At 41.3% G+C, this 12,258-nt stretch overlaps 1 protein-coding gene and 1 pseudogene across 5 annotated transcripts in view; both read left to right on the top strand.

The window, feature by feature from the left end:
• The window catches only part of LOC148032054 (ARM repeat superfamily protein), a 176,847-nt gene that overhangs the window by 33,140 nt on the left and 131,449 nt on the right, over window positions 1-12,258 (top strand). For 4 of the 5 annotated variants that reach the window (XM_087682675.1, XM_087682673.1, XM_087682672.1 and 1 more), the window contains 8 exons: window positions 8,528-8,617; window positions 9,491-9,564; window positions 9,693-9,848; window positions 9,959-10,085; window positions 10,223-10,278; window positions 11,004-11,058; window positions 11,147-11,203; window positions 11,297-11,398. In XM_087682675.1, coding sequence (XP_087538801.1) covers window positions 8,528-8,617; window positions 9,491-9,564; window positions 9,693-9,848; window positions 9,959-10,085; window positions 10,223-10,278; window positions 11,004-11,058; window positions 11,147-11,203; window positions 11,297-11,398 — 717 coding nt within the window. The remainder of the gene's footprint in view (window positions 1-8,527; window positions 8,618-9,490; window positions 9,565-9,692; window positions 9,849-9,958; window positions 10,086-10,222; window positions 10,279-11,003; window positions 11,059-11,146; window positions 11,204-11,296; window positions 11,399-12,258) is intronic. The other variant, XM_087682676.1, reaches the window with a different exon arrangement.
• LOC148032055 (uncharacterized) lies at window positions 1,199-3,263 on the top strand (annotated as a pseudogene).

Here is a 12,258-nt window from a genome sequence, read left to right as displayed (position 1 = left end):
GATCCTACAGCCCGTCGGCCCCGTTTCGCGTGGTTATCTAGCGACGTGATTCTCCTTCCTCACTTCGTTTTGCTCGTGCAGCTCTTCTTCTTTCCCACCTTGGACCTGCAACAATGATTCTCCTTCCCCACCTCGGACCTGGAGCAGCCACCTCCCGCCTCCTCATCCTCATCCTCTTCTTCTTCTTCGTCTTCTTCTTCTTCTTCTTCTGTTGCTGCTGCTGCTCCTCCTCCTCCTCCTCCCTTCTTCCTCCTTCTCCTCCTTCTCCTCCTCCTCTTTCTTCTTCCTCCTCCTTCTTTTTCTTTTTCTTTTTCTTCTTATTCTTCTTTCTTCTTCTCCTTCTTCTTTTTCTTATTCTTATTCTTCTTTCTTCTTCTCCTCCTCCTTTAATCCATTACCTAGGTTCTAACTCCTAAAGACTAATTATATTATGGCGTCGGACCCATATTGGAGGCACGTCACTCCAATCAAGGGATACGAGGGCTCCGGCGGATCAAAGAAGTGGTGGTGCAACTATTGTGGATTGGAGAAATGGAGGAGTGTAACGCGCGTGAAAGACCATTTGGCTTGCGTTCCCAACAAAGACATCGGGCCTTGCGCAAATGTGCCGGTAGAAGTAACAGTAAGTCTCCATCTTTGGCGCTGAAAGCGTATGGGTATTGAGCTAGAAAAGGATGAATCAACACCACATGGGGCTAATGAAGCACAAGTGGGGCAAAGAGAGGCTAGTGGGTCAAGTGGCGCTAGCCAAATTGGAGGTGCGAGTGGCCCATAAAAAAGAAGTGCATCCATATCCGTATCGGGTCCAAGTGCAAAAAGGACCCCGTTGCCATCTTTTAGTGGTGGTGGGCAAAAGGGCTCCTTGCATGGTGCAAGTGTCCATGCAGGACTTTAGAGGCAGGCAATTGTAGAGGCAACTAGGGAACTCACACGTTTATTTGTTCGGTGTGCTATCCCTTTCAATGTGGCCACTACACATCAATGGAAGAAGACAATCAGGGCAGTAAGCCTCATAGGGTGTGAGTGGGAAGGTCCATCCCGCAGATGCATTACACACACGAGAGGTTCGAAAGGAGAAAGCATCCATAGAGGCTTAATTGGAGCCCTTGAAGGAGACATGGGTGAAATATGGATGCACAATATTATGCAATGGATGGTCAAATATTGATGAAGGAATGCTTACAATGTTTTGGTGTCTTCATGTAAAGGCACCATGTTCATTAAGGCCATCGATGCCTCTGCCTCAGGTCTTACCATCACAAGAGCTTTCATTTGGGAGCATATGCGACAGGTCATCATGGACATAGGAGTCCAAAATGTGGTGCAGGTGGTGACAGATAATGGAAGCAATTGTGTTTCTATGGGACGTATACTTGAGGAGGAGTTTCCTAGCATAGTATGGACTTCATGTGCATCCCATTGCTTTGACTTGCTTATTGAAGATGTTGGGCAAATATCTTGGGTGGATGACATTTTCAAGACGGCAACAAGCATGGTAAGATTTGTGAAGAAGAGGCCATCCGTCACAAGCATGTTTCGAGCCAATAGCACACTTGAGCTATTGAAGCCCTCCACCACTCGATTTGCTTATATGTTTATTGTATTGGAGAGGTTGATACGGGTCCGTCCAAATTTGATACGGACCATTGTATGCCAAGAATGGCTCACATGGAGTGAGAGAGAGTCTTCAAAGGCTCTTGCTTTTAGACACAATATTTTAAATGAGAGTTGGTGGGTTGAGGCAGAGGCATTGGTAAAAAGTCTCACTCCTATTTACACTATATTATGCATCACTGATATGGAGGAGAGTACTTTGGGGCTTCTATATGAGTATATGGATAAAATTGGCGAGGCCTTGCTTTGCAACAGCTTTTTGCCCCTAGACAAGTAAGTTTTTATTTAACTTTTACACGTGTAATTATTTGGTATTAACGATTCCTTGATGATTGATCATTATTCTAACATCTAAGTTTTTAACATATTTTATGTATAGGATTGATGAGATTCGTGCCGTGTGGAATGTACGATGGGATTGGTTCCATAAACTAATCCATGCTGTTGCAGATATCTTGCATCCCCTTTGGCGTAGCGAGGAGTAGTACACTAGCGAGGAGTTAGAGGAGGGCTTCATGGAGTACATGAGGTGCCTCACAGGGGATGATATAGATATGATGAGAAGAGTAGAGGATGATTTACTGGTATTCCGTAATCATTCTCTTCATTTTGGCCGACCCACAGCTAGGCTTCGAGAGACACAGCTTCAGCCTGTCTCTTGGTGGGAAAAATACGGTAATTGTGCTCCTACTTTGGTATATGATTGGTGACTTTTATATTTTGAATCTTGATTATCTAATGCATTATGCAACCTAGGTAACAAATTCTGTAATCTATTGCCCACTCAAGTGTTGATTTTGCGGCATACATATTAGCAATTGCCAATTATTTAATCTCAATATTTTAAATTTGAATAGAAACGCATTGCGATTCAGGTCCTCTTGCAAGATTGTAGTTTAGGGCCTGCTGAGAGGAACTGAAGCACATGGGCCCTCTTCCACACCAAAAAGAGAAACAAGCTCACAACTGCCCAGTTGGAGCGTTTAGTGTTTTACCATTGTTATCTCCAGCTTCTTGAGAGGACTGCTCTGTCCCCTGAGTCTTCACAGGTAAATTGGAATTTGGTAATGATTAGTATTATGTATAATTAACTTTTTAACCTTGAGTCCTTGACACTTGACATTGCTAATTTGCTTGGAAGTTGGATCGTAAATTGTGATATGTATGAAGTTTGAACATTGAACATATTGAATCTCCTCTCATATGATATATCTTTGTCTCGTTCACCTTTACAGATGAATGTTGACAAGATTGATATAGAGAAGGTGTGTGACATTCCGCAGATATCACATGAGGAGCGGGATATCTACTCCATGCTCTATGAGGAGCTATCGGCACCGGTGCATGAGACTCATGCACACAGGAGGGTTAGAGTAAGGGCCACATGTAGTCGTGTATCACAGCCAGAGTTAGAGCCAGAGTTTGAGGATGAGGTTGAGGCTGCTTCATCAAATTCTCGATCAGGGACCTCGGAGTCGAACGAGGAGATGATGCACAGATCCTCAGAGTCCAGATGACTCGTGATATACTGGAGTTAGTTTAGCAGTGCAAAGTCCAGACTAGAGTTATCGGTTGTTCATTGATGTTGATACTTATAGCCACATTGGACTTTGAAGTTTTGATAGATAATAGATTATTCACATGACATAGTTACTATCATTGTATCTTGATCCCACTTATTATGCATCTTGATTCTTGTTCCATTGTTCTTAATGTCAGTCTTCACTGCTCTTTAAAGTTTAGATCATAGATTATTCATGAGTCATAAATTCTAATTCATTTTGTTACCTTATATTTTGAAAATTGAGTCTTAATTGTGTTAAGCTGTCTTAAGTTTCAACCATTGAGTTCTCAGTCTTGACTCCTTAATCTTCACTCGTGAGTCGTGACTCGTGAAATGTGTAATGAATCATGATTTTAATCATATGACATGAAGACTCAAAGTTTTGTATGAAATTTGAATACATGTTGTTGTAGACATTGATATATTTACATACCCACATATTACTGTATTTTTTTTAGTGTACAATCCGAAACGCCATTTCCCCGTTTTCAAAATTTGGCGGAAACTCGGAAACTCGGGTTTTTCCCGTTTCTGTTTCCCCCGTTTCCGAAACTCCCCCATACTATGGTTGGTTAGAGGTTCACTTCGAACCTTTAAGTGGGAGGTTGTTGGGATAATGGCCCGTTTGACCTCCGTGTATAGCACACACATACTATTCAGTTGTACATGTGAGTGCATCCTTAATATGCCCTAAGTATAAATACATTTTATTCTTTGTGTACCAACACATTGTTGGTACACTCAAATCTAATCGTACTTTCACTCTCCCTCTCTAACTCTCGTGATCACTCTCTCACTCTCTTCGAACTGTTGCACATCCCCAATTGAGCTCCAACAAATTATACCTTCTTCGATTAGCTTTTGTGGAAAGGCTATTCTTCGAAGGTCTTGACTCTTCTTGGTTCCTCATTGATGATAGGATAATGTTTTGTGTCTCCATTGTAGTTAGAAGGATCTTCGGCTGCAGTGGAGCCTTGGGAGTTTGTAGTGGATAGCACTCCTGGTTAGTTCTCAGCATAGGCTCCTTTGGGGACGAAGTAGGTGTGGAAGTGTCTGATGTCATCTTCCCTTTGTAGTTCGTGTTTTTGGAGGGGGAGTTTTCTGATTAAGGACCTAGGTTTCTTTAGGGAATACCTAGCTCTGATACCATGGAAAGAAATGCTAGTTTATGGAATACAAACAATCATATGACAAACACACGGATTGATAAAGAAACATAGTTAGGGTTAGGGTTGACATATAGACAATGAACACAAAAGATAATGAAGCTGAATAATGAAGGAATAAGTGCAATGCTCAATGCAAAAAACACTCTATGCAAGGTGAAAATTGACCCTCGAACTCCCGTGTCTTGAGGACTGGGGCAGAGAGTATGAGTAGAAGAGTGTGTCATACTCAGACGGATCCCGATAGACAGCATACAGCCTCCAAATGTGTCTGGCAGCAGCAAATGCAGCCTGCCATGGCCGGATCAGTGGCAAAATAGGTAGTCAGAGCAGGACAGCAAATAGTAAATGTAGCCCAAATGATAATGTGGCAGATCAGGGAGCCCTTGAATTAGCAAATGCAAATGTACATAATGCATGCAGGTCAGGTAGCTCCTGGGAGAGCAAAATGCAGATGTGGCTGGTCGTACAGTGCAACAATGGGCAATCTGGCAGCAGGCAGCAGCTGGGAAAGATGTGGGCTGCAGTTGCCTGGCTGGACAGCAGGCTGGAAGGCTGATAAAGGGATTTGAACAGCAGGAGAAGGCTGGACAGCAGGCGCAAAATGGTAGACAGCTCGAGCTGAGATATCCTCCACGTACGGGGTGTGGACAGCAGTTTAGAATTTTTAGGATTTGTTGCTGGCCACGAGACTTCTTTGGGACTGAGAGTACCTGCCCTTGACGAATCTCTATTGGAGGTGGTGCTGCCATCTTCTATCTAATCTGCATGTAAAGTGCTACGCCCAGATTTTGAAAAGGGGTGCTAGTAATATGTGCTTATCTCATCTTGATTGTGAGCCATATCATTGAGTGATTAGTCAGTAGGGGCTCGAACAATTTCTAACTTGGTCATTTTAGTTTGTTGTGGTAAGTTTTGTTATAATCAGACACTTTTAGTCCAACACATAGGATTCGCATATATGTACACCCTAGTTTGGCCTAGAGACCACACGCAAGGGATTTTGCAGCCAAGGATAGACAAAGGATTTGAGCCCATACATTTGCCAATGACTTGACCCTTGAGGAACATTAACAGTTGCGTTTTCATAAATCTCCCGAAAAATTGCACAACTGCATTACCAAGCATCTGTCATTGGGATAATTACCAAGATTTTGAAAAGGGGTGCTAGTAATATGTGCTTATCTCATCTTGATTGTGAGCCATATCATTGAGTGATTAGTCAGTAGGGGCTCGAACAATTTCTAACTTGGTCATTTTAGTTTGTTGTGGTAAGTTTTGTTATAATCAGACACTTTTAGTCCAACACATAGGATTCGCATATATGTACACCCTAGTTTGGCCTAGAGACCACACGCAAGGGATTTTGCAGCCAAGGATAGACAAAGGATTTGAGCCCATACATTTGCCAATGACTTGACCCTTGAGGAACATTAACAGTTGCGTTTTCATAAATCTCCCGAAAAATTGCACAACTGCATTACCAAGCATCTGTCATCGGGATAATTATAGGCTTAAATAGGTTTCAAATCTCTTGCAACTAAAATGACCACTCCCACGTAAAAGATTAGTAGTAGTAAAATGGCCTTGTTGCCCCCAAAAATTTAGATTATGCTCCTACAAGTAGACCATTCGTGGTTTGTTAATAGTAAAATCCCAAACCAATCTCCATTTTCTAGGATCTTATAGACTGTTGACATTATATGTGACAGATTTAGTCAAAGCATCCCAGAAGGTATGTATGGTAGGAGGGTATTTACAATGGTTTGCAAATTTCAAGTCTCATGCATTGCATTCATATCAATTCTCTGCGCCCTTCAAATATACCAGGTGAATCTATATCCATGAAGGGATTGAGACTAACCCCCATATCTTTCCAAAAGGCCGCCAAATTCATTAGAAGGCCAATAAACATTTTTAGGAGCAATTTCAGCAGGTCTGCAAGCTCTAGCCATTATGGCGTTTTAGCGCTGAGGAATGTTTTTTCAGGGCTTGCCATCTATGTGTATATTCCTTTGGCTTATCCTTCAAACTTTGGTTCTTCTCATTGTTAGGATCAGCCAGATGCTGTTGAATATAATTAGTGAAGTGTTTGAATTCCACCCAAACAGGACATTTGTGACATCTAAGATTATTATCATCTTAGACATTTTGACTATGATTAATATCTTAGACATTTGTGACTTCCACCCAAGCATGACATTTGTGATGTCTAAGATTATCATACTTTTGTATGGGTGACCTTGGAAGCATAGGCACAGACTGATGAAACATATCATGTTTATGAGGGACATCCAAATGCAGAACATTCAAGAACCTGGCTAAGCAAAGTTAACTGTTGTACATATGGACCTCCCAAAAAAAAAAAACCCCACTGGGTAATCTCTGGAATAGTAGGCACCATGTAAGAAGAGACAATGTTGTGTTAGAAAGTTTCTTAAAACGTTTCAAAATAGTTGGAAGAGCATTTTGAATTTGTATCGTTGGAGGATCCACCCAACCACCTTCACCTGATTATGACATGTTAGCGAATTCTGTAGAGAAAGAGGATTGGCAGCTCAGAAACATGCACAGGCACATACAGAAGGCTGATCTAGAATTGAAATAACAAATACAGGGAAAATGAACAAGCAAAAAACAGCAACATGATGAACATAAGGGAAAGAGAGAGACCAAAAACGTGCAGGAAATGGCAGAGATGCACGGAGAAAAGAAATGGTCAGACTTATGCAGTTCGAAAAGTAAAAACAGAGCTGAAAGCAGGCTCCTGAAGGTAAAGGTGATTTGAAGATTGGCTCAGCAGGCTGAAAGTCCTAGGGTGGAGGTTTGCATGACCCCCCCCTCCTCTGTTTGTTGTATCACAAAGAATCACATTCACATAAGGCAAGAGTTAGCATACCCACTTTTTGGGAGGTTGATAAGAAATATAATTGGATGACATGCATTTGATGAGTATGGATGACACAATTGGCACACTCCAATCACCTGATGCCTCAAAAGGAACCCCCAGCCCCACAACACTTTCATGCTGTTTGTTGTATCACAAAGAATCACATTCACATAAGGCAAGAGTTAGCATACCCACTTTTTGGGAGGTTGATGAGGAATATTATTGGATGACATGCATTTAATGAGTATGGATGATACAATTGGCACACTCCAATCACCTGATACCTCAAAAAGTCGCCCTGCTTTAGTGGAAGTTTGCTTTTCCGAACTCTCTGGAGATTGGAGTTTCTCCATCTTGTTGACTCAGAACTTTCAACTAATGATTTGGATGCTCGAGTATGCATAGAGATGCGATGTAAGTTTGTAGACCTTGTTGGTAGATATATCATGAGTGCACATTTCTCAGGAGCCTTGGATATCATTTTTTAGTTTCGCAGAGTTAGCTAGTTTTCGATACTCAGCATTGATACAGGTTGAGAAGGCTGAAGTAAACCATGCAACAGAAGGGGTTTGCAAAGAGTTTTGAACTTGTAAACTATTATGGTGATCTTTTAGCATATGTGGACACATAATTCTTACTATTATGGAGCAATGGTTCCAACCTTTGCGGTATATTTAGTTAGAACACTATGTTAGCTGTGAGCCATGGTACTCTTCCGTGTGGACACAAAGGTTCAGTGGGTAATCTTATTCAAGTAGTGGTAGCATATATTTGTTGGAGCATATAGTGATTGTGGTGTGAGTTTTGAAACTAAACTGGCTCTAAAAGGCACGAAACTGAACTTGCGTGTATTAAAGTTTAATAAGGGGGGCTTCGAGTATTATGGCAATTGATGTCCTTCATACCCTGAAGGACAGCCCTCTTCTTGTTATTTGAGAGCAATAAATTTTGAAGTGTCAGTGTGCTGGCCTATGTTGAAGCTCAATAAGAGGGGCTTGGAATGTTATGGCACCTTAACATCTTAAAAGGCAACACTCTTGTTATTGTTAGAGAGCAGCTAACCTCTTTTTGATATGTATGTGCACATGGCTCTTCACATTTTAAAACCAGAGGGCATGATCTAGCTTGGTCTATTGTCAAGTTCTCATTTAGACTCTGCCTAAGTGAGGGAATCAGTTTAGATTTCAGTAAGAAATGGCAGGTCTCCTTGTGATGGAGTTAAGGCTATTATGATGTGAAAAGCACTTGAACATGCTCATCCTTTTGTTTTGTGTGATGTTCTTTCTTCCACAGCATGCTGATGTAATTGATGAGACTGTCCAATTGAAGACTTTACAAACGATATTAACAATTTTCCAGTCAAAACTTCACCCGGAAGATGAGGTAAATGTTTTCTATGTCAGGTTCATTCAATTGAAAACATTTTCAGTTTATTCAAAAAAGTGTAACTTTCTAGAAGGAAGAGTTTTCATTGCGTGTACTTCTCAATGATTTGGAGTGCACTTTACCTAGCGCTTGATTATGAACTAGAGTAGCCAAGGTTTAAAGGAGCACAATTGTAGGTAAGTTTAAATAGAGCAATCACAATTATGCACAGCGCTGATGTTAAATGTAAGAGGAAAAAGGTAGTGAATATACCATAGACTAGGTAGAAAGATTGGTGAAGTCATTTTACGGGGCTCTCATGGCAATGGTTCAATTTCTTGCTCCATTTTTTTTTTGTTTTTTTGAATGGCATTGTTTTCCGATGGGGTACTGCTATTGTGTAACTGTGGGTTGACGCAAGATAAACATGCCCTTGCTGCAGAGTTTGTGTGTGGAGATCATAGATAGAGTATGGCCTAGTCTAGTGAGCTAGCTGAGGTTTGTGAGTGATGGAGGAAGGGTGCAAATGTTATGCTTAGTTGCTGGTTGTAAGGTGTGCAAGTTGTTAGGAGGCAGCCTTTTCTGTAACCACATATTGGGTGGTGAGTTATGCCTGCAGCCCTATTTGTCTAACTTTCTATCAGGATCCGACTGTGATTTTTGTATCTTAATTGTTTCTGGTAGTTTGTGTAAAATTATAGGTGGTTTTTCTTTCTGGAAAATTGGTGCTTTTCAGTCGTGTACAAGGTCAATTTTGCAAACTAGCACATGCCAACAAAATAAAGTGATCAGTGTGAGCTTATGCACAACATGTAAGGACACAAATTCTTGTCCTTCATTCTTTGGTGCTTACAGAATATATTTTTCCGGTTGTTATTCAATCTTACACAGGAAAACATGGCTATTGCCCTTGGGATTTGCCTTCGACTGCTTGAGAACAGCAAGAATCCTGACAGTGTGCACAGGCAGGATTTGGCTTAACATTCTCCTGTTCTTTATCATACCCATTCAGCTTCTTATAAACAACACTTTTGTAGAAATGTGGCATTATGTCCAATCTCAATGCTGTGAACTCAACCATTTGTATATGCAGCACAGCTGCTGCTACCTTGCGTCAGGCAGTGGCCTTAATATTTGATCGCGTGGTGATTGCGGAGGCATTGCCTGTTAATACTATGGGGCTTAGCAGACGCACATCTCGATCGAACTCTGTGTCAGGAGATGTTAGCCGCAGCATAATTACAGCTAAGTATGTCTCGGAAGTCTTGCTGCCTTGAAGTTGCCACATGTCTGTAAATTCACTGATTAGCATTGCATAAATGGACTGTTCAAATGGCTAATATGTTTGTGAGATTCCAGAACAGCTGAAACTGACCAGGACTCCCAGTTGCAAGTGTCTCTGGAAGTTAGGGAGCAGTTGACACAGGCTGCTCGTCTTGGGCTTCGCTTATTTGAAGACCTCACATCATTGGCCAGTGGTGGTCTGGTATGTCCATTTTGTTGGCATGCATTTTCCCTATTTGGATTTTTACAGCTTAGTGTTTACATATATAATTGTTGTTAATCTTTCAAGTCAAAGGATGTACTTCTGCCAGAGTTCCAAACTATTGCTTTATTATCCAGGCGACCTGGTTGCGCGTTCCTTTCCTTCAGAGGACTTTTGCTCTTGACATGATTGAGTAAGGGGTGTTTTTGACTTCAAATTTTAGTAGTTGTTCTCCTCGTCATTTGGTGGTATCTTGGTTGTGCAGTGATGAATGGAAACATCAGATGTGAACACAAGCTGGGTGCCTGCTGTATTTGTTAAATTTTACACAACTTTGCAGCAGTGTTATCTAATTTTCTGCTTGTGTACCCTGTTTTCATAATACTTCTGCCAGAAGTCTTCATTTGCACTTAACATGACAGAGTGAGGGCACAATCACAATTTGACAGGTCGAATTTTGAACCACTAGTCTGAGTGCCCATTTGGGTCATAATTTTTGAAGTATTCTGACATGCTTGGCCTGTAAGTGATGGTTCTGTTTCTGAAGCTTCAGAGAAGGCTTATGCTATGTCATGGTGCCTGTAATGCTAGCATCTTGCATTGATGGCTTCTATACCCTAATTTTTTTCAATCGTAGGGAATTATGATTTCTAGTATATATTAGACGTGCTCTTTAACAAATGACTTTCAGAATGTGTTCTTAAATTATTTTGGGTGTGGACACTGCTGTCCAGGAGAACGAATTAACCACCTGAAGGGGGGGGCAGGGGAGAGTGTATTCTTGAATTACTTTGGCTGTGGACACTGCCGTCTGAGAGAATGACTTAACCACCTGAAGAGGGGAGGGGGCAGGGGAGAGTGCATAAGTCTTAACATCTACAGCTTTAGCCAATTGCAAAATTGTGGAGTTCATTTCAGGTATGTTTTGTCGAACTATATCTCGATCTTCAAAAAGCTTGGACCATATCAACTGGTAATGAAGCAAAGGATTGAATTTCTTCACAATATTATGGCTGAAACAGGATGTTACATGAGATGCTAATGGTGAAATTGTTTTGAAGGTTTTACGACATCAAGTTTGCTCTCTACTTATGACATCATTACGTACAACTGGTGAGGTAGGCTGGCTTCTTTTGTAATCATGAGTGAGAAAGTAACTCTACAGACAACCCCTCTTTATCCACTTTGTTGGTTTCTCTCTGAAAATATAGCTTGAAGGTGAAATAGGAGAGCCATCATTTCGCCGTCTGGTATTGCGATGTGTTGCAAATGTTATCAGGCTTTATAGCTCCATCCTCATCACTGAATGTGAGGTGAGCTTTTTATTTCTTCAAGGTTGCATTAAATCTGGGTCCGAAGAACAGTAGTTTAAGATGCCGTCTTTATGGAAGAGAATGTTTATCACAAGACATTACTTTCTTGTGCAACCATGATTTGTGTTCATCCTTGCATGCCCTTTTTGCTTTGAAGCAGGAGTGGAAGATTGGCTGCTCATACTGCATCTAAACAGTGCTACTTTGAAAGATCTTTTCAGTAATCTTCATGTTCCTACATAGATACAATTCTATCATGTTGTGCTGTCTGTGGACCGTGTGTTTATAACTCATGGACTTTTTGTAGTTGAGACGTTTCTCGCAATCTTGTAACTAATATATGGAATTCGGTGTTAGGTTCTGTTGCTGATTAGGCCATTTGTTTGTCTGCAATAGTGAGGCACAAATTAGTTTACAACCATGTACATAATCATACATAACAAAATGGAACAGGGGCAATGGCAGCTGGGAATGGGGGGACACCATTTGAAATGGGTAGGAATGGGGAATGCATTCCTAATTGGTGGAACATTCTTATGACTGTTCGAGACATGCATTCTGTGTAAGGAACATTCCTGTCCTGTTCTATCCCATTCTCCTTGTAGGGAACAGGCAGTCAGGAGACAGGTAAGCCAGATAGAGAAAATTCCAATTTTTTTGGACCTCCTTTTTTTGGGAAAATTGTGTTGGGCTCGTCTTTGCCCCTGCATCATCACTTTTCACACTTCTTCTCTCTCACTGTTGCTGCAGTTAATGGATAAAAGATTGTCATTTTGCATAGAACAACGGAATATCTGCAATGCCGGAAGGAAGAGTCAACCCCCCCCCCCCCCCCCCCCCAGATTTTTCGTGAAGAAGGT

The sequence above is a fragment of the Lygodium microphyllum genome, chromosome 8 (genome assembly GCF_053477565.2).
Source record: "Lygodium microphyllum isolate KBCC chromosome 8, Lygodium_microphyllum_v1.1.10, whole genome shotgun sequence".
In the NCBI taxonomy this organism is placed as follows: domain Eukaryota; kingdom Viridiplantae; phylum Streptophyta; class Polypodiopsida; order Schizaeales; family Lygodiaceae; genus Lygodium; species Lygodium microphyllum.
Note: the sequence above shows the minus strand (reverse complement) of the source record. Positions and strands in the feature narration are given on the sequence as shown.